Source organism: Monopterus albus, unplaced genomic scaffold, assembly GCF_001952655.1.
Source record: "Monopterus albus unplaced genomic scaffold, M_albus_1.0 scaffold66.1, whole genome shotgun sequence".
Classification (NCBI taxonomy): Eukaryota; Metazoa; Chordata; class Actinopteri; order Synbranchiformes; family Synbranchidae; genus Monopterus; species Monopterus albus.
In genome coordinates, this window is record NW_018127946.1 from 1,780,504 (window position 1) to 1,805,696 (window position 25,193).

The 25,193-nt window shown below is 39.9% G+C and overlaps 3 protein-coding genes across 6 annotated transcripts; 1 reads left to right on the plus strand and 2 right to left on the minus strand.

The window, feature by feature from the left end:
* Positions 1 to 1,292: 1,292 nt before the first annotated feature.
* On the minus strand, positions 1,293 to 5,838 carry LOC109962678 (zinc finger protein 2). The gene is made up of 4 exons (XM_020604583.1): positions 5,426 to 5,838; positions 5,001 to 5,131; positions 4,689 to 4,782; positions 1,293 to 4,042 (listed from the first exon to the last, which is right to left on the minus strand). The coding sequence occupies exons 1-4, from the start codon at positions 5,682 to 5,684 to the stop codon at positions 3,096 to 3,098; spliced, it is 1,431 nt and encodes a 476-aa protein (XP_020460239.1). The 5' UTR covers positions 5,685 to 5,838; the 3' UTR covers positions 1,293 to 3,095.
* A 2,751-nt stretch (positions 5,839 to 8,589) lies between these two features.
* Positions 8,590 to 20,378, minus strand: LOC109962610 (calsequestrin-1-like). Of its 3 annotated transcripts, XM_020604481.1 has the most exons (13): positions 20,171 to 20,191; positions 16,934 to 16,987; positions 16,350 to 16,603; positions 12,787 to 12,880; positions 12,458 to 12,558; positions 12,186 to 12,297; positions 11,843 to 11,916; positions 10,730 to 10,860; positions 10,599 to 10,644; positions 10,376 to 10,430; positions 10,067 to 10,167; positions 9,677 to 9,751; positions 8,590 to 9,492 (listed from the first exon to the last, which is right to left on the minus strand). In XM_020604481.1, the coding sequence occupies exons 3-13, from the start codon at positions 16,584 to 16,586 to the stop codon at positions 9,205 to 9,207; spliced, it is 1,314 nt and encodes a 437-aa protein (XP_020460137.1). In that variant the 5' UTR covers positions 16,587 to 16,603; positions 16,934 to 16,987; positions 20,171 to 20,191; the 3' UTR covers positions 8,590 to 9,204. The 3 variants fall into 3 exon arrangements, with proteins under 3 accessions (XP_020460137.1, XP_020460136.1, XP_020460139.1); XM_020604480.1 differs by lacking the exon at positions 16,934 to 16,987 and having other exon boundaries at positions 20,171 to 20,378; XM_020604483.1 differs by lacking the exons at positions 16,934 to 16,987; positions 20,171 to 20,191 and adding an exon at positions 20,061 to 20,146.
* Positions 19,900 to 24,857, plus strand: selenoj (selenoprotein J). 2 transcript variants are annotated; one of them, XM_020604484.1, is made up of 10 exons: positions 19,900 to 20,152; positions 20,924 to 20,999; positions 21,290 to 21,466; positions 22,356 to 22,454; positions 22,557 to 22,649; positions 22,733 to 22,889; positions 23,643 to 23,758; positions 23,942 to 24,019; positions 24,196 to 24,335; positions 24,422 to 24,857. In XM_020604484.1, the coding sequence occupies exons 2-10, from the start codon at positions 20,933 to 20,935 to the stop codon at positions 24,518 to 24,520; spliced, it is 1,026 nt and encodes a 341-aa protein (XP_020460140.1). In that variant the 5' UTR covers positions 19,900 to 20,152; positions 20,924 to 20,932; the 3' UTR covers positions 24,521 to 24,857. The 2 variants fall into 2 exon arrangements, with proteins under 2 accessions (XP_020460140.1, XP_020460141.1); XM_020604485.1 differs by having other exon boundaries at positions 20,933 to 20,999.
* The last annotated feature ends 336 nt before the right edge of the window (positions 24,858 to 25,193 follow it).

A 25,193-nucleotide genomic window follows, 5' to 3' on the forward strand; every position in this document is an offset into this window, starting at 1 on the left:
AGTCAAATGATCCGCTCCGAAATCTCATTATCATAACAATTCTTCAGTACCACGCATTAAAAAGACTCCAACAGCCACAGTCAAACAATTAACGACTTGGTGTAGCCTTTATTCACAGTAAATAAATAAATAAATAAAATAAAATCGTTGCCCAATGGAGTCCCCAAGGGATGGCCAGGGAGGACATAGCTCCCATCCTAAACTTTAGCTACTAGACACCGCCCCACTTTGCAGTGAAGTCCTTAAAAATCTGCTATTCTTTGTGTTTAAGGTGGAACACATTTGAGTTAAATAATGGACGAAAAGCTCAGATAGTTTACTTTAGCAACACCACAGTATACAAATACTGTGTTACAAGTCCTGCATTCAAAATGTTATGTCATTATGCAGAAGAGCACATTCCACATTCATGTATATTAATTGATAATTATTGATGCATCATTGTGTTAATTACTTTAATGCTGCAGCTGGTAAAAGTGGAACTAATTTTACTTTTACTATAGCTACAGGTTTGAGTTTTATTAATCTGATTCTGAAAGTTATCAAATACATGTAGTGCAGTAAAATGTACAATATTTGCCTCTACACCGTACTGAAGTATTACTATGAAGTAGCAGAAAAAAGAAATGCTCAAGTTGAGCACACATCAAACTTGTACAGTGTTTGAGTAAAGGCAGTTACTTTACACCACATGTGTTCTAACAAGGCATCTTTATAAAGGGTTAAATGGTCAAATAAATCTCTAGCTAGTAACCTACTCAGTCATTAATAAATGCACAAGTTTTATTTTCTAATAAGGCAACAGGTTTGCCCTTATGCAACATAGGTCAACAAACCTCTGCATTTACACACTTAAGTTCTCACTTTCTGATGTGGAATCAGTAAAAACAACAAGTTGCCCAATAGCTGGGTTCAGAAGGTCAGAGGTCAAACAGTCCCATTTTCCTGATGAACTAATGTGCTGAAGGATAAACACCAGTCAAAATGAACAATTCACATCCTGGCAACCCAAAAGATGTTCCCTCACTCCATACTAAATACAGTGTGTGTTTAGGGGTCACACAACAAAACACAATTATCTGTTTGCCACAAAAATGTCTTTTATTAATGTAAAAAATTTTTATCTGGCATCAGAAATTTGAGATGATAAAAACAGTAACAATCACAGAATATGAAACCTTTTTTGAAATGTCTTAAAAAAAGAGAACACAAAATTTCACTTGTTTGACCATATGTAAGTTTATCATAGAACAATATTTATTTCAGTGTTTTTACTTTAAGTAAATTTTTTATTTTTTTTTATAAAGCCAGCATAGCTACTCAGACATTTAAGTCAAGCAAAGCAACACGTCTACACAGAGTACATTCAGTAATCCTACCATGACTATAAAACAAGTTTTCATATGAGTGTAGTTTAAAAAAAAAAGTGTAATATAAAAAATACAGACATCAAAAACAAACAGAAGTGAATATATATATTTATATATTTGTTGGAACGCCGATCCCGCTTTGCTCTTCACCGCAATGGCGCTCCGGAACGTGTTGTTTACAAAACCAGAAAACCCATATTTCAAGCCACCACTGCTGCACATCTGCATGGTGGCAGTGGCCAACCAAGTCCAAGGTGGTCTCATGGGCATTAAGAGAAAACACAGCATATCCTGCTGTGATAAAACAAAACAAGAACATAGTAATTTCTGATGGGGAATCTGTGACCAAATTAACAGTTTTTGAGGAGTTTGCCTCACGATTTAAAGAGGGCCAATTGTATCTAATAAAAGGCCACCGGCTCATGGGCAAGGTGCCCCCCTACTCCATCAGCATAAATAAGAACACCTTGTTCTTCTGCAGCGCCCCAGCGCACATCACTGAGGAGCTGAAATAAGAGGCTGCAGCCCTTATTCAGCCTACTTCAACTGAGACCACCCTGGTAAATTGTAAAGAGACTCATGGGTTAACAACTGTATGAGGACAGGTAGTGGAGGTGTCTGGGGTGAAACGCATCAAGATAGGGAGAGAAGACATCCCCCTGAGAAGTGTACTTCAACAGAAGGACACAGCAAAAGTGTCCCTGTGGCGGGAGGCATCCATTTCAGAACACCTGCAGCTGGGATCCTCACTGAGAGTATCCCATCTGAAACCTGGCAGGTCTCATTACGGGTCGACCAACTTCAAAGACTGAGCAAGTCATCAGCACATGTGAGGCAGCCAAAATCATGGGTGTCACTGAGCCCGAGGGCAAAGGTGTCCTCAACCTGTTGCTGGAGGACAAACGGATTGTCATCATTGAGGAACTTGCAGTATGTGGCAGGAATCTGATGGACAAGTGGTTTGTGAGGGACAAGCAGTGAAAATAACACTGGAGACGAAGTGATACATAGCAAGGCAGCGAAGCAGCAGCCAGCTCTTTAGGTGTTACGACTGTCCATTTTATATTTCATATGGGGATTTGACCATAGTTGTTTTTATAGTGGGTAGTTCACACTAATAGTTTGTGTTTTAGTTAACAGCCTATATTTTTGGCAAATGTCCATTAAAACAGAAATTAAAGGAAGTAGTATTTGAATTACATAAGGTGGTTAGGCCACAGCGCTCTTGCTGCTGCGGCCCAGGTTCGAGTCAGGGTCATGTCAGGAAGGGCATCACGTGCCAAATGTCAATAACGAATCATCAGTGTGACATTTAGTGAATATATATCTCAAACTTTCACACAGCAGAGGTTGGCTGGTGAGGAGCTGTAGTTTGCCCAACCAAAACAATCACCAGACATGTCTCTCCAACATCAACAATCTCTAATGTGGGCAACATCAGCATGTATGTGGTATAACTGGGTAATTGTGCAAAGGGGGGTGGGGGGGGGATTCCTTGCAGAATGATCTAATCTAATGCTGAGTGCACCTATTGTCCCAGTCCCACCACTGGTCCACCACTGGTCCACAAAAATATATCATGGAATAAGAAAGAAAATGCTCTGAACTTCAATCAATCAGGATTTCTTTCTCTCATCTTTATATGACAGTGGTTTTCTTTTTTCAGTCTGAGGTAGAACATGATACAACCACTACAACCAGCTGCTGACAGATGTGTTCCCACAGCTACAAGCCAGCAATCATCCTAAATGAAGGGGCAAAGAATCCACACTGGCTCATATTGTGTTTCTCCAGATTCTTCATGATTCTGAACATCTTCCCACATGAGACACAGCTAAAAGGCTTCTCTCCTGTGTGAAACCTTAAGTGTGCTTTCAGGTTCTCTCGCAGACGGAAGCTTTTGCCACACTGCGTGCAGGTGTGGGGCCTCTCCCCTGTATGGAACCTGACGTGTCGGCGGAGGCTCTTCCTCAGTGCAAACATCTTAGAGCAAACTGAACAAGAGTATGGTTTTTCTCCAGTGTGGAAGCGCTCATGGCGTCGAAGGATCTTTCTGTGTTTGAATGTTTTTCCACATTTGCTGCAAGCGTATCCATCACGGGAGTGGGTGACGACCTTTTGGAGACGCCAGACACTATCTCCACACATGGTGAAGCAGCAGAGACGATGACCTGTGTGAAGACCCTGGTGGCGGCGGAGGTCTTTGGGCACAGGCCAGCCAGTGTCGCGGTCAGCAACATGACCCTGAAGCTTCATCTCTGACTTAGGCACCATGAGCACATCCACCAGTTGTACTGCACAGCGACGCATCAGCTTTTGATCTGGAGAAGTCAGTTTCAGTTTGATGTGGAGATTGTTCTTAGTCTCCTTTGGCGTATGGATCCGTTCCCAAACCCCAACCTGCGCAGGATTCGCAGCTCCATCAGATGAGCACGGACTGTAGGCGGTACCCTTGGCGGTGCTGACACACCCTTGGTGAGGCTCAGGTTGAGTTGGCGTCTCTGAACTGTCAGGTTTTGGAGCAGGAGACTCTGGTTTAAGTATTAATGGGCAAACAAATTTCACCCTCTGCCCAGAAGTAATATCACTTGTATCTGGCCGGATCACGAGAGGCTTCTCTTTAGCTGGAGGTTGTTGCATAGATCCATTTCTTAATGGATCTGTCCGCGTCTCTGCAGAGAATGAAAAAGGAAAGTTTGTCAGTGCAGTAGCTGCTACAAGGGACTAGTTAATTCATATTTTTAAGGAAAACTATTTGTGATACTTGTGTCTGTGCAAAAGCCTGAACTCCAAGTATTGAATTCAGTAGCTCTTTAAGTGTAACTTAATGTCTTTCCATCCATCCACAGGGAGCAGAGCCTTTCCCAGTATGCACCGAGACAGATGCCAGGGTTATGTTGTGTTCATGTCTGGTTTTCTTCAACAGCATGATATACATTACCAGTGAGATGTTTGGACACACATTCCCATTCAATCCATTAGGAATGTGTGTCCAAACGTTTTATTGGTTGTGTGATATGTTTAACACAGATGATTCAGTTACCAGTATTTGTATCACAGCTATCGTTTCCAATATACGATCTAAGATAAACAGTCACCTCTTGCAACAAATGAAGTGAATATTGGAGTAAAATGTATTCATCTTGGGAAATGATTTTGTTCTGAGCAAAACAGTCATTCAAATTCCGCACAGATAAAAACCCAACCAAGTCTCAATTGCAGGATTTGTGTCCGTTCATGCTTCCCAACTTTTTGCCTGTGTGTTTCAGCCAACTGTGGATTTCAACTCAACCGCCGTGATTTATTTTTTTCTCTTACCGTGCAAAACAACTTCTGCCTGGGCTTCACTATCAGCTGGAGATTCTGTTTCAAGGACGCTCAACTCCAGCATATCCACAGTCTCTCCCAAAACCTGATTAAAGAAGAAACCTAACAAATCTGCATGTGTGCGAAACAATACTTGTCACGAGAACAACTAAGATCACGCTGCTGGGGAAACATATTCCATTTAAAACGTGCTATAAAGGACATGCCAGGCTGTGATGTCATGGTTATGCAGAAGTCACAAAGCTGCTATGAGTTTCACTCTCATCCCACAGGTCATTTACACCCCTGTAAATTTTCACTGACCTGTTCCTTCAGATGGGACCACTCGGGGTCAGAATGGCCATTAGCTTCAGCCAGGAAGATTTCTGTTGGAAGGAGACCCGCCTCCACTACATCCTCCGCTTTGCACTCATCGTTTGAGAGGAAAGAGGAACCTGTGTAGATGAGGGGGGGAGGGGTTATACAGGGGCACTATACATTCCTGTAAGCTAGCTTTGCAATGAAGACCACCACACAGGAGATTGTGCAGCCATTGTAAATCACCACAGCGTATGCATGAACGAAATGCACAGATTCATAAAGCTACATATGTGCTGATTGCCAGATCATCTTTCTGACTTTTCATGCAGTTAAAGCCTTTAGCAGCAGCTAATTTAGTCTCTTCTCTCCCTGCAACCTAGCGAACCTAAACAGGAAGTCGTAGCATTTAAAGCTCCAAAAACACAAACCAGAAAACTCCAACAGCGAATAAATATCCTCTTCAACTTGTACTCCGATGCTGCGTTTTGTGCCTGCGGGTGGAAAACTATCGAGCCTCTCCAAGGTTTCGTTTTTCTTTTCGTCGTCGCTGCGGCCCATGTCTGCATCCGCGGCCGAGGCTCCGTATCTGCTCTCGAACAGTTTGGTTAACTCCACCGTGGCCGCTTTGACCAGCGCTCCCAGCACCAACTCCACCTGCGCCTGGAGGTTCACGGTGCCCGCGGACATCTTGAGCGTTCGGACTGTGCACAAGTCAGAATTTGTACGAAATTTTGAAGTGGAAGTCAAGTATTAGCACAGACCTTTATTTACCAACCACAGCCACATGGCTCGCGAGCTAAAGAAGGGGATGTCTCGTACGACGCATGCGTGACAGCTAAGACTGGCGGAGCTAAAAGACGAAAAGAACTCAGTAACTTTATGTTTTTAGTGATTCAGTGGCCAGAAAAAGTATGTGAACCTTTTGGGATTTCATGGTTTTCTGCATTAATTTGTCATAAAATGTGATCTGATCTTCATCTAAGTCAAGAGTACTGATGAATACAATGTGCCTAATACAACAACACAAAGAAATTCTGATCTTTCATGTCTTTATTGAGAACAACCATAAAAACCTCACGGTGCTAGTGGAAAAAGTACGTGAACCCTTGAGTTAATGACTTCAAAAAAGCTAATTGTTAAGAAAATGAGTTTGGAGGTGTGGACTAGAGCTACTTGAGCTACTGACTGATAAAAACCACTCAAACCTTTTTTGAGTTTGCTCCACACAAGAAGAATATGATTATGTGAGCCATGCCTCACCAAAAAGAGCTTTCAGAAGATCTACGATCAATAATTGCTGATTTACATAAAGGTTTATAAAGTGATTTCAAAGACTTAAAAAAAAATCACCAGTCTGCAGTTAGGCAAATGATTTACAAATGAGGACACTTTGGGACTTTGGCTGCTCTACTAAAAAGTGGGCACCCAGTCAAAATAACCCCAAGAGCATGACAAAGACTAATCAGTGAGGTAAAGAAACAACCTCAGTGACAGCCAAAGATTTGAAGGCATCACTGGAACTGGATAACATCTGTGTTCATGAGTCTACAGTACGTAAAACATTGAACAAGCAGGGTGTCTATGGCCGGACACCACTAAGGAAGCTGCTGCTTATTAAAAAGAACATTGATGCACGGCTGAAGTTTGTGAAAGAGTACATTGACACTTCACAGTGGTATTGGCAAAAGGTCTTGTGGACTGATGAAACTAAGAGTTAACTATGTGGAAAGAACATGCAGCACTATATCAGGCGTTAAAAGGGCACTGCATAATATGATGAAAACATCATCCCAACCGTAAAGTATGGTATCATGATTTGGGCCTGCTTTGCTGCATCAGGGCCTGGCCAGCTTGCAATCATGGAGGGGAAGATGAATTCCCAAGTGTATCAAAAAATTCTTCAGGATAACGTGAGAATGTCTGTACATCAGCTGAAACTCTGTAGAGGTTGGGTGATGCAACAGGACAATGACCCAAAACACCAGAGCAAGTCCACAACAGAATGGTTTCAGAAAAACAAAATCCGCCTTTTGGAGTGGCCAAGTCAGAGCCCAGACCTCAATCCAGAGATGTTATGGAATGACTTGAAGAGAGCCATACACGGGAGATGTCCAAAGAATATGACAGAGCTAAAGCAGTTCTGCCAAAGAATGGGCTAAAATTCCTCCTGAACGATGTGCAGGTCTGATCCACAGCTACAGGAAGTGCCTGGTTGAGGTTATTGCTGCCAAGGGGGGTCAACCAGTTATTAATTCCAGGGGTTCACTTAGTTTTTCCACTACTATTTTGAATGTTGAATGAATGTCTTCAATAAAGAGAGCTAGAACAATCATTATGTATATTTCACGTTCTGTCATTTTCAATTTGAATTTCCTGTCCATCTCTATTTACTCACATTTTTTTCAAATCATTTAAGTATTTGAGATGTGTTTATGTTAAGGGTTCCTTATCTTAAAAAATTATGATACCGGCATAACTTGCTGTGTGATTGTATAAGAAAAACTATGTTACTGGAAGTCCTAGTGGAACATTATGGGCTACTTTGTTTTTCTGGTGCAGTGGAAATACAGTATCTTTTAATTGATGGACAGCAGTCATATCATATCATAAAGGACCTTTTCATTTCCATCTTGGCTTCCACAGCCACTTTGCCTGTGCCCCGGTTAAGGCAGAGACTGGCCAAATATTGAATTTTCTGTGTAAACAATGGCAAAAACCCTGTATCAGACTGGCAACCTGTGCGAGGTGTACTTTGCCTCTTGCCCAATGTCACTTGGGATTGATTCCATCCCCCTGTGACCCTATTCAGGAATAAGCAGTATAGATAATGGATGGATGGATGGAACACTGGCAAAATTCTGGGACAATATAGGCAAAATGACATTAATAAAATAATGCTTGTAACTTAAACTAGTATGCAACGTCTCTTTCTGTAATCAGGTATTGTGCTGGTGTGAATACTATTCAAAAACAGATACATAAATGGTGTAATTTATATACAGTATAGATTTATGCTGCTTGAAAAATGGCACCAAGCTGGAAATGTGTTGCAACCTGAGAGGTTGTCTGTCCAAGTCTACTTTCCACTTCTAAGTGCTTTAATTTGTGCACAAATTAAGGATGCCAGGCCGAAAATTCCCTGCCTTCTCTTACGATCTTAGTGCACAGATGACTTCACAGAAAACACACCTCATTTTATTTATGAACCTTATTTATATGTATGCACAGAGATAGAAAACTTTGCAAATCTAGTTCAAATTTGTAGAACACTGGAATTCACTGACGTGTGCCACCTTTACTTGAAACCGCAACAGCCAGGGGGCCACAAAATCATTTGTCCATTCCATACAGTGACTTTGCATGTGTAACTAATGTTTTTGGGAGTGTTTTGTGTCCAGATCTATATCCCATTTAGCCATTATAACACATTAAGTATTAAGACATTTCCATATTATTATGTTATCAAACTAATGATGTTTTTCTAGAATTAAATCGAACACACTCAGACCTTCATTAAGAAACTCTACAGTAGTGAGGTTTCTGTCCAAGCTGTCATTTATTTAAGACTTCACAGTAAGTTAAACTTCTCTTGTTACAAAAATAGAATATGGCTGTTGTCATATTTCATCATTGTAGAAAACATCCATATGATGTACAGCACTTTCAGTGTACAATGTTACATTGACTTCACAGAGTAGGCTGTTGATACTCAAGACCTGTCAGAAAAACCTGCTAGCACCATTGGATCTGGCTTCATTTGTTTCAATACTGGGGCAAACAAGAAAATAAGTGGACATAAACACATTCAAAGTGCAACAGACTTCATAGGTGCACTCAGACACCCCTCCAGTACTTTATAAAATAAACTCTTTAATAATATAAAAATAATTATCAGTAGATGGCAAGGTTTTGAAAGAATTTCTTTTTTTATTGTACCAGACAGTGTTACATGTGGGAAGTTACTGTGGGATCTTAGAAAGTACTTTGTTACATGGAGGCTTAGTGAATATGCAGGGGGAGAGATGATTAATGGAATACTGCTGTGGTGAGATGCAGAGACAGGATGATGAAAAGATGAAACATCAAAATGAACTGATGAGTTCAACATAGGAACTAGTTACCAAAGAAGATGGTTTGACAGAGTTAATGATGTTGACTCTTGAAACTGCATTGGTCAGACTTAAAGAGAGAATTACGACATAATGACTTAATAGTCATCATCGTCATCATCATCATCGTCGTCGTCATCGTCGTCGTCATCGTCGTCATCATCATCATCGTCGTCGTCATCATCATCGTCATCATCATCATCGTCGTCATCGTCCTCATCGTCATCATCATCATCGTCGTCGTCGTCATCATCATCATCTTCATCTTCGTCATCATCATCATCAGGTTCGATTTCACCTGACAGAACATCTTCAATCCAGTCCTCCAGCTCTTCTTCAGATGGAAAATCTTCATCATCATCCAGGTCCATCCACACACTGTCAGCCTGTAGAGTGAAGAGGAACAAACAAAACTAACTCAGATGTGGATCCTTAAACTTTAAAACTACTCTAACTAATATCTTTTCAGCCAGTAGAGGGTCTAGTGAGACTCAAAACAAGCTCACAATAAGCCGCTCCTAACACAAGTGCACTGGCAACCTATGCATAAAATACCACAATATTACTCACATCATCAGCCTCAACAACACCAATCTGAGGGGATGACAGGTCAATGCCAAAGGTCTTCTCCCAGTGTGGCACTAGCTGCAGAGAAATTGAGGGAAAACATATTTATCATTCATTCATTCATCTTCTACCGCTTAATCCTTGAACGGGGTCACGGGGGGGCGGAACCAATCCCGGCCGGCAATTGGGCGAAGGTCGCCAATCCATCGCAGGGCTAACACATACATATTTATCATTCAGTGTCAATGAAATGAACATGGAGAATATACTTCAGTGAGCTTCATACACTCTTTGTTATTCCACCTCTGTGCTTACTTGTCTGTCAGTTTAACCCCATCAAGCCATTGTCTTCCAGGTTTCTACTATGCATTATGCATTGTGTTTTATTCCTACCAGGGGGAAGTCGTCAGGGTCAATCCAGACAATGCTGAGGTTAGGGTTGTCTGTGTTATCCTTGGCAACCTCCTTCAGGATTTCCAGGAACTCATAACCATCTGAGGAGTGGAGAAGAAGACCACAGTGAAACGATAACTAAGCAATTGTGCTTTGGTGTCCAAGGTGGAAAAAGGTTGTAATGGGTAACTTATATTTGCTTTCATTATGATAGCATATAAACAAATGATGATGTATGCTATACAAGTTTTGACAAATATTTCCTTCAACCACAATGTTTACATGCTTGATGGTTAAGTTTTTCTTTACCTGGGTCAGATTCCTCAGCAAAAGCGATGATATGTTCACCATCAACATCGTCCTCCTGTAGAAACAATAAAGTCAAACTGAACCCACTGGGGTTAAAAGTAACACACACAAAAATATTATTAGAAACACAATTATTCTGGACTTGTAAACAGAGCCTCTTCATGGACAAATGACTCAACAAGACTCATCCATGTTGTACTGTTGTGAATTGTAAAGTTCTTACCCAGATCTCGTACATGTTGTGTGGTTGCATCTTCCGCAGGGTTGGTCTTGAAAAATACATATCAGTTAGATTTTTGAAGTTTAAACTTTTACCTGATGAGATTGTTGTAGCACAACACTAACAGGACTTACCTGTCATGATCCTCAATGAATTTCACCAGCTCATCCTCAGTGTAGGGTTTTCCAGGGATGACCACTGGATCATCCATGAAGGGTTCATAGAAATCGACCTCATTAAGCCTCAGGTCCAGAGCCTTGGCAACCTGTAACATGTAACCAGAGAATTGAGAAGATGAAGATAGGGAAGATGTTAATGGTTGTTAACAAAGGAAATTATAATTCACAAAATTAAATTCAACAAAATTACAGCAGACCTTAAAATATAGTGTCTATATTATATGGTTTTCTGTCATTTTGAATGTCAGAGGCAAGAATTTAACTTTTTGAATTTTAACTGACTAAAATACACAGTTTTGAATAATAGCCATCATATAAATCAATATTTGGCATCAGGTTTTATTTGGAAGAAGCATTTGAGGGGCACCACTTACCTCAGATGTGATACCCAACCACATCTTTTTGTACCACAAAAAAAAAGTCTTGTTTCAACAAAAGGTCAGCATAGTCAGCATTATGAGTGATGTCTATGAGGTCCAGTCTAATTAAACCTTGATTCCTAAGTCTGAGGAGCTACATTTTTATAAGAACAACATCAGCTTTAGACATCCAAAACTGACATTTCTCTATTAGGCTGTGAAATATATCATGTATTACACTCACTATATGCAATAATATAATTCAGAAGAAGCATTCTGCTCAAATGGGAATTGTCCAACTGTATTTTTAGAGCTTTCAAAGCCTCAGATTCAGCAGACTATTATAATATAGAACTGAATGTACATCGTTTGGTATAAGTCTTAACTGCATTAACATAGAGATGTTGTACTAAAATGGTTTGTTAGATACATTATTCATTCTGTGTCATCAGGGGTCAAAAATTAGAGGTCTAAGCTCCCTGGTGGATCACCTCAAGGCTTTCATTTGGAGCCACTGTTTTTTTCTCCAAAAAAAAAAACAGCTTTAATGAATTTTGTTATATTTTCCTATTTTTAAGATAGTGCCATGTGTCTGATAATCCCCCTGATCATTTCTTACATTAATTTTCAAACAGTCACTCATATTCTACCCAGTCTTCTAAGTAGGTATTATAACATTTTAATTAGATAATATGCCTTAATTGCTCACCTTGGGACTGAATGTGGCAAAGAACTGGATGTGAGGGTGGAACTCTTCAGCAGCATCAGCAAAAGCCTCAAAATCTGAAAATTTACAGGCATCCATCGAGTTTTTTTCAGTAGATTAAATATCTAAAAATGCAAACTAGTTTCTCACATCATTACATGTAGCTTTTAATGTGCTTGCTTAATTATCACCTTAAAAATCAAATCAGTCTGCAGCTCAAACTTAAATCAAGCAATCTGAAACAATTGCACTTTCTTGTTATGCGATTATGAGCAATTACATTGAAAAGCAACTGCAAAGAAGAGACTGAAACAGGTTATCATGCCATCACAGTACAGATTCTTACGTTCTGACTTGTGACTCTTAAAGAAGCCCACCAATTTGATGTCCTCGTCGATGTTTTCAAAGCCTTTCAGTTCCCTATGATTGTCAATAATTTCCACTGGGTCCTCAAGAAGCTATGGGGGAAAGTGAGGGTCATGGAGGAGAGAGACAGGAGACAGAAGAGGACGGGAGTAAGATTCTGTATGTTATCTTTAAAGAAAGGAAACTAGGATTTAAAGACTTTGTTGCTAAAATAAGGCAGGCTATTAACTGAGAGATTATATCCTCACGAACATCAAAGATGAACTCCACAAGAGTGTCTGCTGCCAGCTCGCCATCGTATTCTATAACTTCATCCTCTGTGAAGATGAAGATGCTGTCGGATTCTTCAAGGCCTGGGGAAACAATGGACAGATCAGCTGTTTGACCTCAAGCAGGTCAGTAGACAGATATGTTAATCAACCAGTTTGACTTGATCTTTCCCACATCATTCAATACTGAAAACCACATTATCTCTATTTAGACAAACAAATTAAACATTCCCATTCAATAGTCGAGTGGCTGAGATTGTGACTGTGATTTTTGCATTATGAGTTATGTTCCATGTCTGCAGTTGTGTTTACCTAATTTCTTTGCAACAGCCTTGTCGAGCTTTGCATCAATGAGACCAACTCCAACGTCCTCATCATCAAACTCATCCAGGACCTGGGCTGCAAGCTGCAAACCAAACACACTGTCACATAAAAGAAGACTTACTTCTGATTTTTCAGTGGATTGTATAAAACATGGTTTTATGTACATGGGCATGTATCTGATGCATTTGAGAGCCTTCTTCACTGTTATTTACACCTTTTTGACAAAGTTGTCTCACTGGGTAGCTGCATTACCATAAAAGCCTGCTTTTCAGAGCGCTGCTTATGCACTTTCTAATTCTGTATGAAACCTGAACCTCATGACTGACAGCTGGTTCCACCAATGGCAGTGGCACATTCACAGCCCAACTACACTGAGGAAGTGGTTTGAGGGCCGTTAGTGTACTTGAAGGGTGCACACATCGGTGCACACTGGTGTCAGAGATCTTGAGCAGCTGCCTTTACTGGCAAAAACAAGTCGACTAACCAGGCTGTCATGCAGCTTGTTGTGTAGATAATTCTTAGTGTTTTTTTAAACTTGTTTGGAGCTGCAGGTGGGTGGGGCACAGTAAAGTAGTACAGAGTTTAGTACTTAGCAGCTGTTAAGTTGCAAAATATGAACAATAATATCTCAAATTATTCATAAGTATATACAATTAAAATTAAATACAATGTGTAAAAAAGATTTGTCTATATGTACAATACATTGGTTTTACTTTGACTTGAACTTTTTTTGCATTGCACTATATTTTGTTGCAGACCCCAACCTTTTGGCATTTAAGTGGGCTAAAATAAACTTGTAAAGGGCGAGGGACGGAAATGAGCAAGGCAGATACTGTCCAAGCAACTAAAAAAGGATATAATTTAAGTTGTAATAAACAGCTGTGCAACAAGAGCCAGTGTTGCCTAACTGCCAAATTCTCTTGTCTATGCATGTTAATAAAACCGATTAAATTATAATATTTAAACTTTTCATTAGTGCTTCCCGTCTACTTTTCATCCTCATTAAAGTGCATGTTTATTTCTACAGTTTTCTGTTTTTGGTTGATACAATATGAACATTATTTCATATATCTTTACATATCTTCCAAATATAAACATCCAAAGCTGACTTTGGACCTTGGTGTTCAGACTGTGTGTGTATCTGCAGTAACAAGGCTGGTATCATTTCTTCAGAGTAACTAAACCTCTCCAACTACATATAAGCAGCAGCCTAAGTATGTGAGATGGGATTGATATGTGAATGTTTTCCACTTACACAACATGCAAAGTACATGCCAACTGTACACAATTTCATGTTTAAGTATTGTGATTTTGTACCTTTTTACTGAAACATACATATATGAAAACTATAAACACAACACATTATTAGCTGTCATGATAACAAAGTCATTATTACTAATGTGGAACCAAATAATTTATTCCCTTTTTGGCAAGTGAAGAGTTTGTCCCATTTTGATATCCTAAGAGCCTAAGGAGGAAATATATCCATCCACATGTATGTATCTATAATCTTTACTCATGCACAGTGTGTCTGGAGAATCCAGAGGCATTAATCTAAATTTAAACATAGCAAAAGCAGCATTAAGTTTAAATCAATTTCCTGACACACACAGACCCCAGTCACAGTATTAAACCATCTTAACAATCAAATCAGTTTTCTTTGACTGAAGCAAAAACACTTAATTACAACTTCTTCGAGCTCATCACATTTCACTTGACTTTCCAGAGAACACAGTGACCTCTGAAATTATGAGCCTTTTGCTGTTGCCTCTTACTAATAATAAACCCTGATCAAATGTAAATCATAATGCTTTCATGAGGAGAAACACAAGCCTTTAGGGAGCTCAACCCACCACAAAAGCAGGGTGGGACAAATATAGCGCTAAAAGTCACACCAATACCAGGGACTATTTTGGCCAGGTGGCAGTGATGCTCAGCGCTCTGGGATCCGCTGACAAGTACAGTACTGCAGGTGTCAATCACAGAGCAGCGCTGAGCCAACACTACTGGAGCCAGAACCTCAGTGCTGGCTGTCAGCTGTGAGACTGAGCCCTGAGGCACCCATACAGAGACACCAGAAGTGGCTGGTATGATGTGATATGCTCAGGGGAGCAGTGTCTCTCTTTCTCTCAATCTTTCTTGGTTAGTAATAGTTTCCTTTATAATATTAACCAGATCTATGATTGCTCCTCCCCTTCATTTATTTAATTGACATTATATGACAAGATGTATCGCCAGATGTCAAATGACTGTATAAACACTATTGTATACATTTGTTTGCACATAAATCCTTATTAATATGTGCAAAATAAATCATAATTAAACTGATGGTATATAACCACAGCTGTCAATCATAAATCACAGAAAGAGCTTGAAGGTTTTCTAGGGACTGACTGTCAGTTACTTAGAATTCAGTGCCATTTCACTGACTAGATGCACAAATCTGTCCTGGAATTTCATTGTAAATGCCAAGATGTTATTTCTAAAAGGATCCGTCACCTGTCCCTGCAGCTCTCCTCAAAGTGTAATAATGCATCAAGTGTATAAGGTGACTTGACTTGACTTTATACTGTACAGTGGCCATGGCAAATTTGCTGCCTCATGATCGAGTATTTCCAGTGAAATCCAGTCCTCAAAATGTCTGAAATATAAATAACTCTCCTATATTGTGTGTCTTGAAAAATCCACATGCTGTTCAGCCATAACCTTAATTTCTTTTGGCTTTTGGTCCAATTAAAAGCGAAGAAAACACCTGGATGATTATATGCACTTCAAATCGACAAAGCAAACAAACAAAAAACAACAACAAATACAAATCTAACTTTTGCTGGAAAATGTGGTATGGTAGTATGTAACACGTGATATTCACTATTTTCTAATGCAACCTGAGAGCCAGCCTCAGTCGAATGGTGCTTTCATGTGTTTGTGAGCTGAAGCTTTGTGCTGAATGATGATGTCATGTCTTTCCACAAAGAATGTGTTGAATCCGCTGAGTATCCAGACTGACAGGAGGCCTGAGGTTAGCGAGAGGCATGCTGACAGTGCACCAGCTCACACACACACAAACATACTGTATACATAGTCAGAATCACTGATATATTGGGTCCTCAGCTCAGCTTTTTGCCCCAGGTGTAAGACTCTGATGACACACTGCAGGCATGTGGCACATTTTTAGGACCCCACTTATTCACATTTGTGAATTCAGCATAGCTATTTTACACATTTTAGCATGGTAGCTACTATGATCATTTTTTTAGTGCATTCAAACCTTGGAAAAAAATCTCTGTTGCCAAATATTCCCTCCATTTTCCTCATAGCCATCCAATTAAGAATGTGATTTTAGACATTTTAATTACAGTCCCACACCCAGACTTTAGATTTGCATTTGCGTGAGACAACATTTCTCACCTGCATGGTTTAAAAATGTGTGCACCCAAACTAAACAAAACCAAACTACTTGTTTCTGTCTGTTATACACAAAGAATCCAGTACCAGTTATACTGCTTCCTCGTCAGTATGCTATTCTTTTTATTCTTATTATCTCAACCCACCTCAAGGGCCAACTCCTCGATCTCAAACTGTCTCTGGGCGGCGCGGCTGGACCCGGGGTGGTCATGGTAGTACACCACCATGACATCGTACTTCTTCATGACAGACTTATAGTTCTTGGCGTTGAGGTCATGGACGCGGTCCTTGCCATCATACTCTGGGAAGTCCAAGCTGTCCTTGCCCTGAGATAGGGCCCCAAAGGACAGCAAGACTGCCACAAGCACCCAGGTCCACTTCATGGCTCCTCTCTAAGATACTGTAGATGTATTCACAGTTTCAGAAAGTAAACAAAGGGGAGAAGTAACAAAATAGTTTGGTGAATGTACAGAGAACCCCTTCCAACCCACGTCACCCAGAAGAGAGCAAGACCAACTCCTGCATCCACCTTATTAAAAACCCCACACGGGCAACTGGCAGTGGGGCACTGGGTGCCAGAGGGGTTGGGCTAAGTTTGACATAGGTGTGAGTGTGTGTCTATGTGGGGTGTAATTGAGCATGGGAAGATGAGGCGGGGGGGCTGAGGCGGTTGCTGGGGTGACAGCATTGTGTGCTGATGTGTGTGCCTGCTTAAGTGTGTGTTACAGACCTGTCAAAGTGGGTGGAGTGAGGCAATGAGGACCAACCTGCGCTCTTTCTCTCTCTATCCAGACAGAAAACAGGAAAAGACAGTGATGGGTGTGGGGGGAGATGATGTGCAAGGAACAGAGATATAAAGAGAGGTGTGTGTGTCAGTCAGGGGGTCTGATAACAGTTGCTTGAAAGCTTGATTACCTCACACCAAATGAAGAAAGAGTGATATGATGGATTTAGAGGTGGCTGCAAATATGAGGCACTCTTTTCCCATATTAAGTGTAGATGGAGGCTTGGATCCCAGCTAAAAATAATAGATGTAGGACAGAGAAGTGCATATCAGGAGGGGGTGCTGGTGTCTAGTTTTCTTCTCCTGGCACCATCACACTGCTAGAATGTGGAGTGGGTCACTCAGGGACATGGAGAAGAGAGGAGAGAGAGAGAAGAGGAGAGGGTGGTGCACCTGCTGAGGATTCAGTGCATAGGTGTCACTTAGCCCTGACTCAAGAAGAAAGTGAAACATTGAGTTGTATGGGGCTGGGGGAGCATGTGGTCATCTTTTTAATCTTTCTGAATCTGAGCCAGACACATACAGTACACGTCCTGTGCAATGTGTGAATGTATGCTCAAGATGATTGCTTGTGATATTACTTTACAAATTGAAAGGGAGGAGGTGAGCTATAAATAAATACAGGCTACATGGTATCTTAATGCTCTTTCTGACCTCAAGACGCACACGTATGCGACACACCCCTTTTTTATGTAGCAAGACATGCAAGCCTAGTATTAAAGCGGAAAGAAGGGAAGGGAAAGATGTACTAACTGGTGGTAGAAGCATGTAGGCTATGTGTGGGGTCGACATAGGTGTAGTGCTGCCAGAATGCACCAGAATGACGATCCGCCACTTTTTTTTTCTCCAAGAAAGGAGAAAGAATGTGGAGAACAACTACTTTCTTAAAGCATTATGAGGCATTTGATGACTGGTCAAATAATTCTTTTTCATATTTTGGGTGGGACATGTCCCCAGTCCCAGATGGCTATAACATTTACCCTGTGACAAATGGCTACTAATTGACATTGTTATTCTGCCACACCAGAGAATAACGTCAGTCTAACATTTTGTGGTGTGGGCAACTATAGTTTCCACCATAGGAAACGTGTTTACATGGCCCTCAAAACAAGCCACAACTTAACAGTACGAGTGCACTTGCCTGCATCAGGTGTGCTCTGGTTCTTCATCAAATAGCACTACAACTATGGGTGTCAGTGACTAATTAATGAAGGAATTGCGTCTCATTTCCAACTCTGTTACAAAATGGCTTCAGCAGCTGCAGATCATCACAGTTTAAACTGAGAAATGTAAAAAGAAATCAGTCCTGCCTGTAATGTTGTGGGAATGCCCCTTAGATTGGGCAAATAAACAGCTGAGTCAACTTAGTATCTTTAGTTTACCGAATGGTTTTTTTTCTCAAGTTCAATTAAATGAGTTAATTTTACATTTTCAGAATTCATAAAACACTGAACTAACTGTTCAGCCAAGCTGAGTTAATTCAAGTTTTCAAGACAGCAGGAAAACATGTTTCTAAGTTGAACAAGATTTACAGTATATTGTCATTTATTACTAAATGAAGAAATCGAAGTAGAAAATTTCTATGGAGGCCTGTTATGGAAGAGGTAATGTGACATAATGTGACTACATGAGGTGTAAATGAAAGCGTTAAAACACCCCCGTCGCACCTTCATGTTTGATCTCATAAACCTATGTTTGCCAAGGTTTTTCCTGTTTCATGTTTTTATTTTGTGTTTCCTCACATGCTGTAATCTCTTTACTTTTTGCCCCACCTGCCCTTTGTTCTGTTTTCCCACTCCTCCAGGCACCTGCCCTGTATTAACTCATCACGCTACCTCTTACTTTATTTGTGTCCACTCTTAGCCCAACGTTAGACTCTCCAGCCTCATGCTGTGCTTGTTGTTGCTTGCCCTGCTTAGCGTTTTGCTTTCTTTTGAACCTCACTATGCTATGTGCGTTTTGATGCTCCTGTTAGTAGTCTGCTTTAACGCACTGCTTTGGCTTGACATTTTTACCAGTGTTTCTCTGCTAGGGCTAAGTTTGCTCACAGAAGCTTTGACTGAAACTTTGCTTGTTAAAGACAACTCTTGTAAACTCACCAGCTGTTTGGATCATCATCTCAACCCTGAATGCTCCTACTGTGAAACTGTTAATCTCTTTTTGTTCTGTTCTGTGCAGAGCACAGATCAGAATGAATCTTAGGCCATGACATTATTAGATGTGTGTGAAGCTTAGTTAAATTTTAACTGTACAGGGGTAGGCAGCTTATGTATTACAGACAAAAAACTTTCAAACAATGCATGTTGGGAAGTCTGCTAGTTCTGTTTACAGGTTATTCATTTAACTCAAAAGCTTAGTTGGTTACACAAATTCCTTGTATAATATATTACAGTGTGCATTTCAGTCAGTTTGTGCCTGTGTGGCTTAACCAAATGAAGCAGTGCATGAAAGATGTTATATAGACCTTAATTTCCATTTTCTGACTTTAGTTTCAGGGGCCCTAGTGTTGTGCATGCTGTCTCACTCTTGTTGTCATGCATTATAAAGCAGATTCTGATTACTGGGACACCTCAACTGAACAGAATGAACAGAGCCATTAGTAATGTTATTAGTAATATATATATCAAAAATTTAAATGGTTGGGTGTAAAATTGGTTTGTCCATAGACGATAACTTTAACGTGTGTCTGAAGCAATTACCCCTACTGGCCACTAGATGGCGCTGCTGGACTTTGAACGTGTAGCCTGTTAAAATAACCTTATAGTTTTTTAGGCTTGTCGTTAGTAATAGGCCTACACTCATGGTGCTGTATTGGACTGATCTATGTGCTTCATTCTCACAGTTTAAACGTATTTGTGCTGAATAGCGCCTCTGATAATGTCTAAACAGTTTAGTCAGTGGTCAGTCTGGTCAAAGTGTGACCAGGGCTTCTATGCTCTTTGACCAGGGGGCGGTTGTTTTTTTGCTTCCTGATGGGTGATGATAAGGAGCTATCGCTTTCATGACATGTTGTGGCAACGCCCCTTAGATTGGGTAACATTAAGGAAGAGTGCAATAGAAATAATTCACCTACAGCAGGCGCAAAGGGGTGACAATCGTCGACTGTCAATCGACCAGGGTTTCACTCTTCGCTCGTACATATAGCTACATTAAACAGCGTTTAAGGTAAGGCTTATCTAATACCTGATTAGTTCGCAGTCTGCCGCTATCTTATCTCCGTTACTGCTCCTAGCCTAGGCCATTGTTGTAGGCTAGTTAATAAAATATTTCAGGAAAAACAATGTCGCCTTCAAATGGTACGGACTGTAGTTACTGCAGTTTATCACCTACTTCCTGTATTAATCTTTATTCAACACAGCCAGAAACATAACACAGGAAAAGAAGTAGAGTGCAGATAATATCAAACTGATAAAGATCAAATAAGGATTCATTAAATTAAAGAGTTTTTAAAATGTCTAAAATCCACTAAAAAGCAATTAATGTATTTAATCAAGCAGTTTATTCATTAATAATCCTCTTAATAGGCCTTTAAAAATAATAACGTCATTCATTCATTATTAATGGACAAATTAATTAAATTAAAAGGAAAAAATTAAGGCATTCATTTTCATCCACTTTATTTTCCATTATTGATTATTATTTTTCATTGGTCATTGTTTTGATTAATAAATTAATTGTACCGTCTCTAATGTCATAGAATAGTGAAGTGAAAAATTTCCTAGAGCTCAAGGTGACATTTGAAAATGTCTTGTTCAGCCTGAAGCCCTTAAATGTACAGTGAAATAGAAATTAGCAGCAAATTCACCAAACCACATGATGTTTGGCATATCTGAATTAAACAAAGAATCAAGTATCAGATTGTTGCAGATGAATTTTCAGATAATTCAGCCAGTATTTTTATCAAAAAATGAGTGCAATTCAATAATTCTTTGATAGTTTTTTCAGATGGCTGCAGCTCTGGTCGACAGAGCAGTCGGGGCCATTGTAGGAGCAGCTGTTGCAGATGCAGCAGGTAATACTAATAAAAGTACATAATACCTTAGGCAGACAGTAAGGCCTAAGGTAATAATGAGTTTGCCTGTTCTACCTCCTGTTTAAAATAAAGCCATAATAAGTATAACTTATTACCTTTTCTGCACAGCTTTATTTTTGTGCCATCTAAGTCTTCACTCTCAAAGATTAAGTGGATTTTGCATGTAGTAGCACTTTTACTACAAATCACAAACACTTGTAATCAGGGCTAGCCATTTAACTTCTGATCCTGATCAGAATTAAATTGTCTGTTTGACTTGTCTCTTGCAGCACAGCCTCTCCACTGGGTGTATGACCTCCCGAAGCTACAGAAGATTCTGGCTCAGGATCCAAACCCTGAATTCCGCTCTGAATCTGCCAACCCGTTCTACAGGAGGCAGACAGGCGAGCAGAGCTGCTATGGAGACCAGGCGTATGTCCTGCTGGAGTCCCTGTCTGTATGTGGAGGTAAAAGCAGCTCACTATTTTATTTTTTTAATATCTCTGAGGGTTTTTTAATCTATATTTTATTCTAATATAATTGATTCTGTTCTCACACCGAAGAAGCCCCCACTAGCTGCTATTTTGTGCTGATGTTAAGTATCTTTAAATTTAACTATATTCGCTGTAGAAAATTGCTCTAAGACCCATTTTTGGAACATAATGGAATGAAACAAAGGACAGTTTATTACTTCCAATTAAAAAAGAGTGCACAATTGAGAAATTAAAATAAATACATTTTGTAAAAAGTGCATAATTTGAAGCATTCAGCTATTGTCACTGGCTGATTCTGGTTTTATCGTGGGAATATAAGCACATTATATACTGTATTACTGGCCACACTTTTCAGTCATATGATTCATAAAAAGATGGGTGACAAATGAAAGGAAAACCCAACACAAATCGTCTCAGTAAGGTGTTGGACCATCACATGATACCAGAACAGCTAAAGTGCTCCTTGGTATCAACTCTCCAAGTCTCTGTACTCTAGTGGAGGATGAACACTGTTCTTCCAAAAGATATTGCCTCATGTGGTTTTTGATAATCGTGTTGGAGAAGCTGTCTGACATGTCGGTCGAAAACCCTAAGTAGGTGGAATCTGGTGACTGTGAAGGCCACAGCATATAATTCACATCATTTTCAGACTAATCAAACCATTCAGTGACCCCTCGTGCCCCATAGATGGGGGCATTGTCATCCTGAAGGAGACCACTCGTTTATTCAGATTTTTTTTTTTTATTATTCATCACCCGTCTGTATATAAAGCTCTCTGTAGGTTATAAGACATAGTTATGATCATGTGACTTCAGTTTGAGTTTAATCTTTACCTTCTGAGTTGTTTGACATATCTGAACAGGTCTAGATGTTGAAGATCTGAAACAACGCACACTGAAATTCTTTGGACCCGGATCAGAGTATGACACACCTGTCAATGATCCTTACAGGCAGAGAGGAGGTAAGACATCTATCTAGTAATGCTTTGATGAAGAATGAAATCACTTTTATTACCTTATTAAGGTGGGATTACTGGTGGGTGTTGTGCTTCTGTATATAACAGGGCCAAGACCTCAGCTTCCCATCGAGGGGCCATGGAGACAGGCAAGTTTAAAGAGCTTCCTGAAAAATGTGGATGCTGGCAAAGAGGAGACAGGTGAAGCTCCTGTACAGATTCACTATAGATAACTGACATTATGAAGAGAAACATTTCAAACCAATGTGTTGTATTTGCTGCAGGCTGTGAGAGCGACTGCCAGATTGATGGAATAGCTAAACTGGCTCCTATAGTGGCGTTTTACGCGGGAAATACTGACATGCTGGAAAAAGTGGAACAGGCCATCCGTGTCACACAGAACAATGACGCGTGTGTGGCAGAGACTCTGGCAGCAGCAAGGTCAGATTATTTATCAAATACAATAATTCACTTGAACTTTCCTATTTTCACAAAGCTGATCACTGGTGTAGACACAGTTCAATTGTAAATCTGAAGTAAGAAATGACAATACTTTAGAATTCTGTTAAGACACATGAAGTGGACAGGAAATGTGACATCGACACTTCTAAACAGAGCGATGACAACAAATATTGTGTAATCCTGATTAACCTTATGGCAGCAGATTAAATACAGACCCCCTACAAGAACTACAAAATTATGACTATAATAAAGACAGATACTCTTGAAGAAGCCTACAGTATACATATGGTTGCAGTTTCCTGACATTTCATCATTAATGATGGTTTATCACATCTAATCCCCAAATTAAAGTCTTTAAACGTAGTGAGTGTTTGTGTTTATTGTAATGCAATCAAATGGTTAACTTAAAGTTTGAAAAGTAAAGTTTAATGTACACTTCCTACTTTTCTATGTATTGCTACACATCTCTGAGGTAACACTAGCTGCTTCATGGGATACAGTATTTCTTATTTGGCTAAATAAATCTGATAGGTATCTGTTGAAGTAGTTATTACAGCCTGCAGGTTGTAATTTTAAACTATCAAATAAAATGCCCAACTTTAAATTTGCATCTTGGGATGGAAGATAGCAGAAATCCTCAAATACAAGTGTCTCAAGTGGCAGATCCAGATATGATAGGTAAAAAGTTTTTTTTTAAAGATACTATGTATTGCACATTGACTTATTTCCCAGGTTCCTGGAGCATTTCATCCTGAATGGTCCTGATCCCAAAGCCTTAGATGCAGTGCTTGATCAGCTCAGTGACAGGAACAGGAAGCAGCCCCAGGACCTGGACAAATCAGTCACTGGTGTGTGAGGCTTGTTGTTTCACTTCATTACAGTCATGGAACTGAATCACTGGGTTCCTCATTTTGTAAATGGTTATATTGTGTGTAATTTAAGCATAATTTAACATGGTCCTCAATCTGAAGTCAAAGGAACATGCAAATAAGTATGTTTAACATAGATTCACTTTTTCTGCCTGTTTTCAGGGCACATCCAACAGGTGAAGGAGAATTTATCCAAGACTCCTCAGGAGATAATTCCCAGTGTGTTTACTAACACTTGAGGTATCCTTACAAGCCTTATTTCAATCTCCTTTATTATTAGGTAATACCTTTTATAAGCAAAAATCAGTCATCAGGTTCTATGTGTAACTCAGGTTGCTGTCTTTTACAAGATAAATATTGAGACAACCAGTTGAAATGCCTTCATGTAACTTAAATCTGGTTGTGATGTTTTTCAGGTTTGCCAGGTGCATTCCAAGCAGCGCTGCATGGAGCCCTGACAGCCACACAGTATGAACAGGCTATTAGAGACACCATGAGCTGTGGGGGATGCACCTGCAGCCGAGGATCCTTCATTGGGGCATGTCTTGGGGCCCAGGTAAGACTGTGTGCTGATATTCAATATTGTACTAGTACTGAATGTAGTATGATGATTTATAAAATGTGACATTTTAATTCTCCTAGTTTGGGCTTGAGGGAATTCCTTCCTCCTGGACATCCAAAACCCTGCGATATGGCTCTGTGTTGGAACATGCCAAGACGATAACCAAACACCACCAGTAGATTCCATGCAGTGATGTGTTTTAGGTGCATAAGAGCATCATGAAAAACTGTAGAGCTTGCACAGAACAGTGGATGAAGGTTCTTGTCTAAACTGCTGGATGGCAGGAGCCAGATGTTTTTGTCTGTGTTGAAGTTAAACATGTTGGTTCAGGTGTTCTTAGAGTACTAATTCTAGCAGTATGTTAGAGAAGAGAAGCTTCTGTCCAGTTCTTGTGGCTGACAGTATTCAACTTATGTCAGCCAGTGATAGTAAAGAGAGATTTTACCTTTTTTGTTTTGTGGAAAAAATATATACAGTGCCTTGCAAAAGTATCCATACCGCTTGAGCTTTTCCACATTTTTTCACGTTACAAGCACAAACTTAAATGTATTTTATTGGGATTTTATGTGATAGACCAACACAAAGTATCACATAATTGTGAAGTGGAAGGAAAATGATATGTTATGTTCAGGATTTGTTACAAATAAAAAAAAAATCTGAAGAGTGTGGCGTGCATATGTATTCAGCCCGCTTTACTTCCATATCCCTAAATAAAATCCAGTGCAACCAACAGCCTTCAGAAGTCTCCTAATTAGTAAATAGAGTCCTCCTGTGTGTAATTCAATCTCAGTATAAATACAGCTGTTCTGTGAAGGCCTCAGAGGTTTGTTAGAGAACATTAGTGAACAAACA

Coding starts and splice junctions, on each gene's coding strand:
- LOC109962678 (XM_020604583.1), bottom strand. CDS start 5,684: ATGTCCGCGGGCACCGTGAACCTCCAGGCGCAGGTGGAGTTGGTGCTG. Junction 5,132..5,425: donor TTCGCTGTTGGAGTTTTCTG/GTTTGTGTTTTT, acceptor TCATCTACACAG/GTTCCTCTTTCCTCTCAAAC. Junction 4,783..5,000: donor GGTCCCATCTGAAGGAACAG/GTCAGTGAAAAT, acceptor TTCTTTAATCAG/GTTTTGGGAGAGACTGTGGA.
- LOC109962610 (XM_020604480.1), bottom strand. CDS start 16,586: ATGAAGTGGACCTGGGTGCTTGTGGCAGTCTTGCTGTCCTTTGGGGCC. Junction 12,881..16,349: donor TCGAGGAGTTGGCCCTTGAG/GTGGGTTGAGAT, acceptor TTTGGTTTGCAG/CTTGCAGCCCAGGTCCTGGA. Junction 12,559..12,786: donor GGCTGTTGCAAAGAAATTAG/GTAAACACAACT, acceptor TTGTTTCCCCAG/GCCTTGAAGAATCCGACAGC.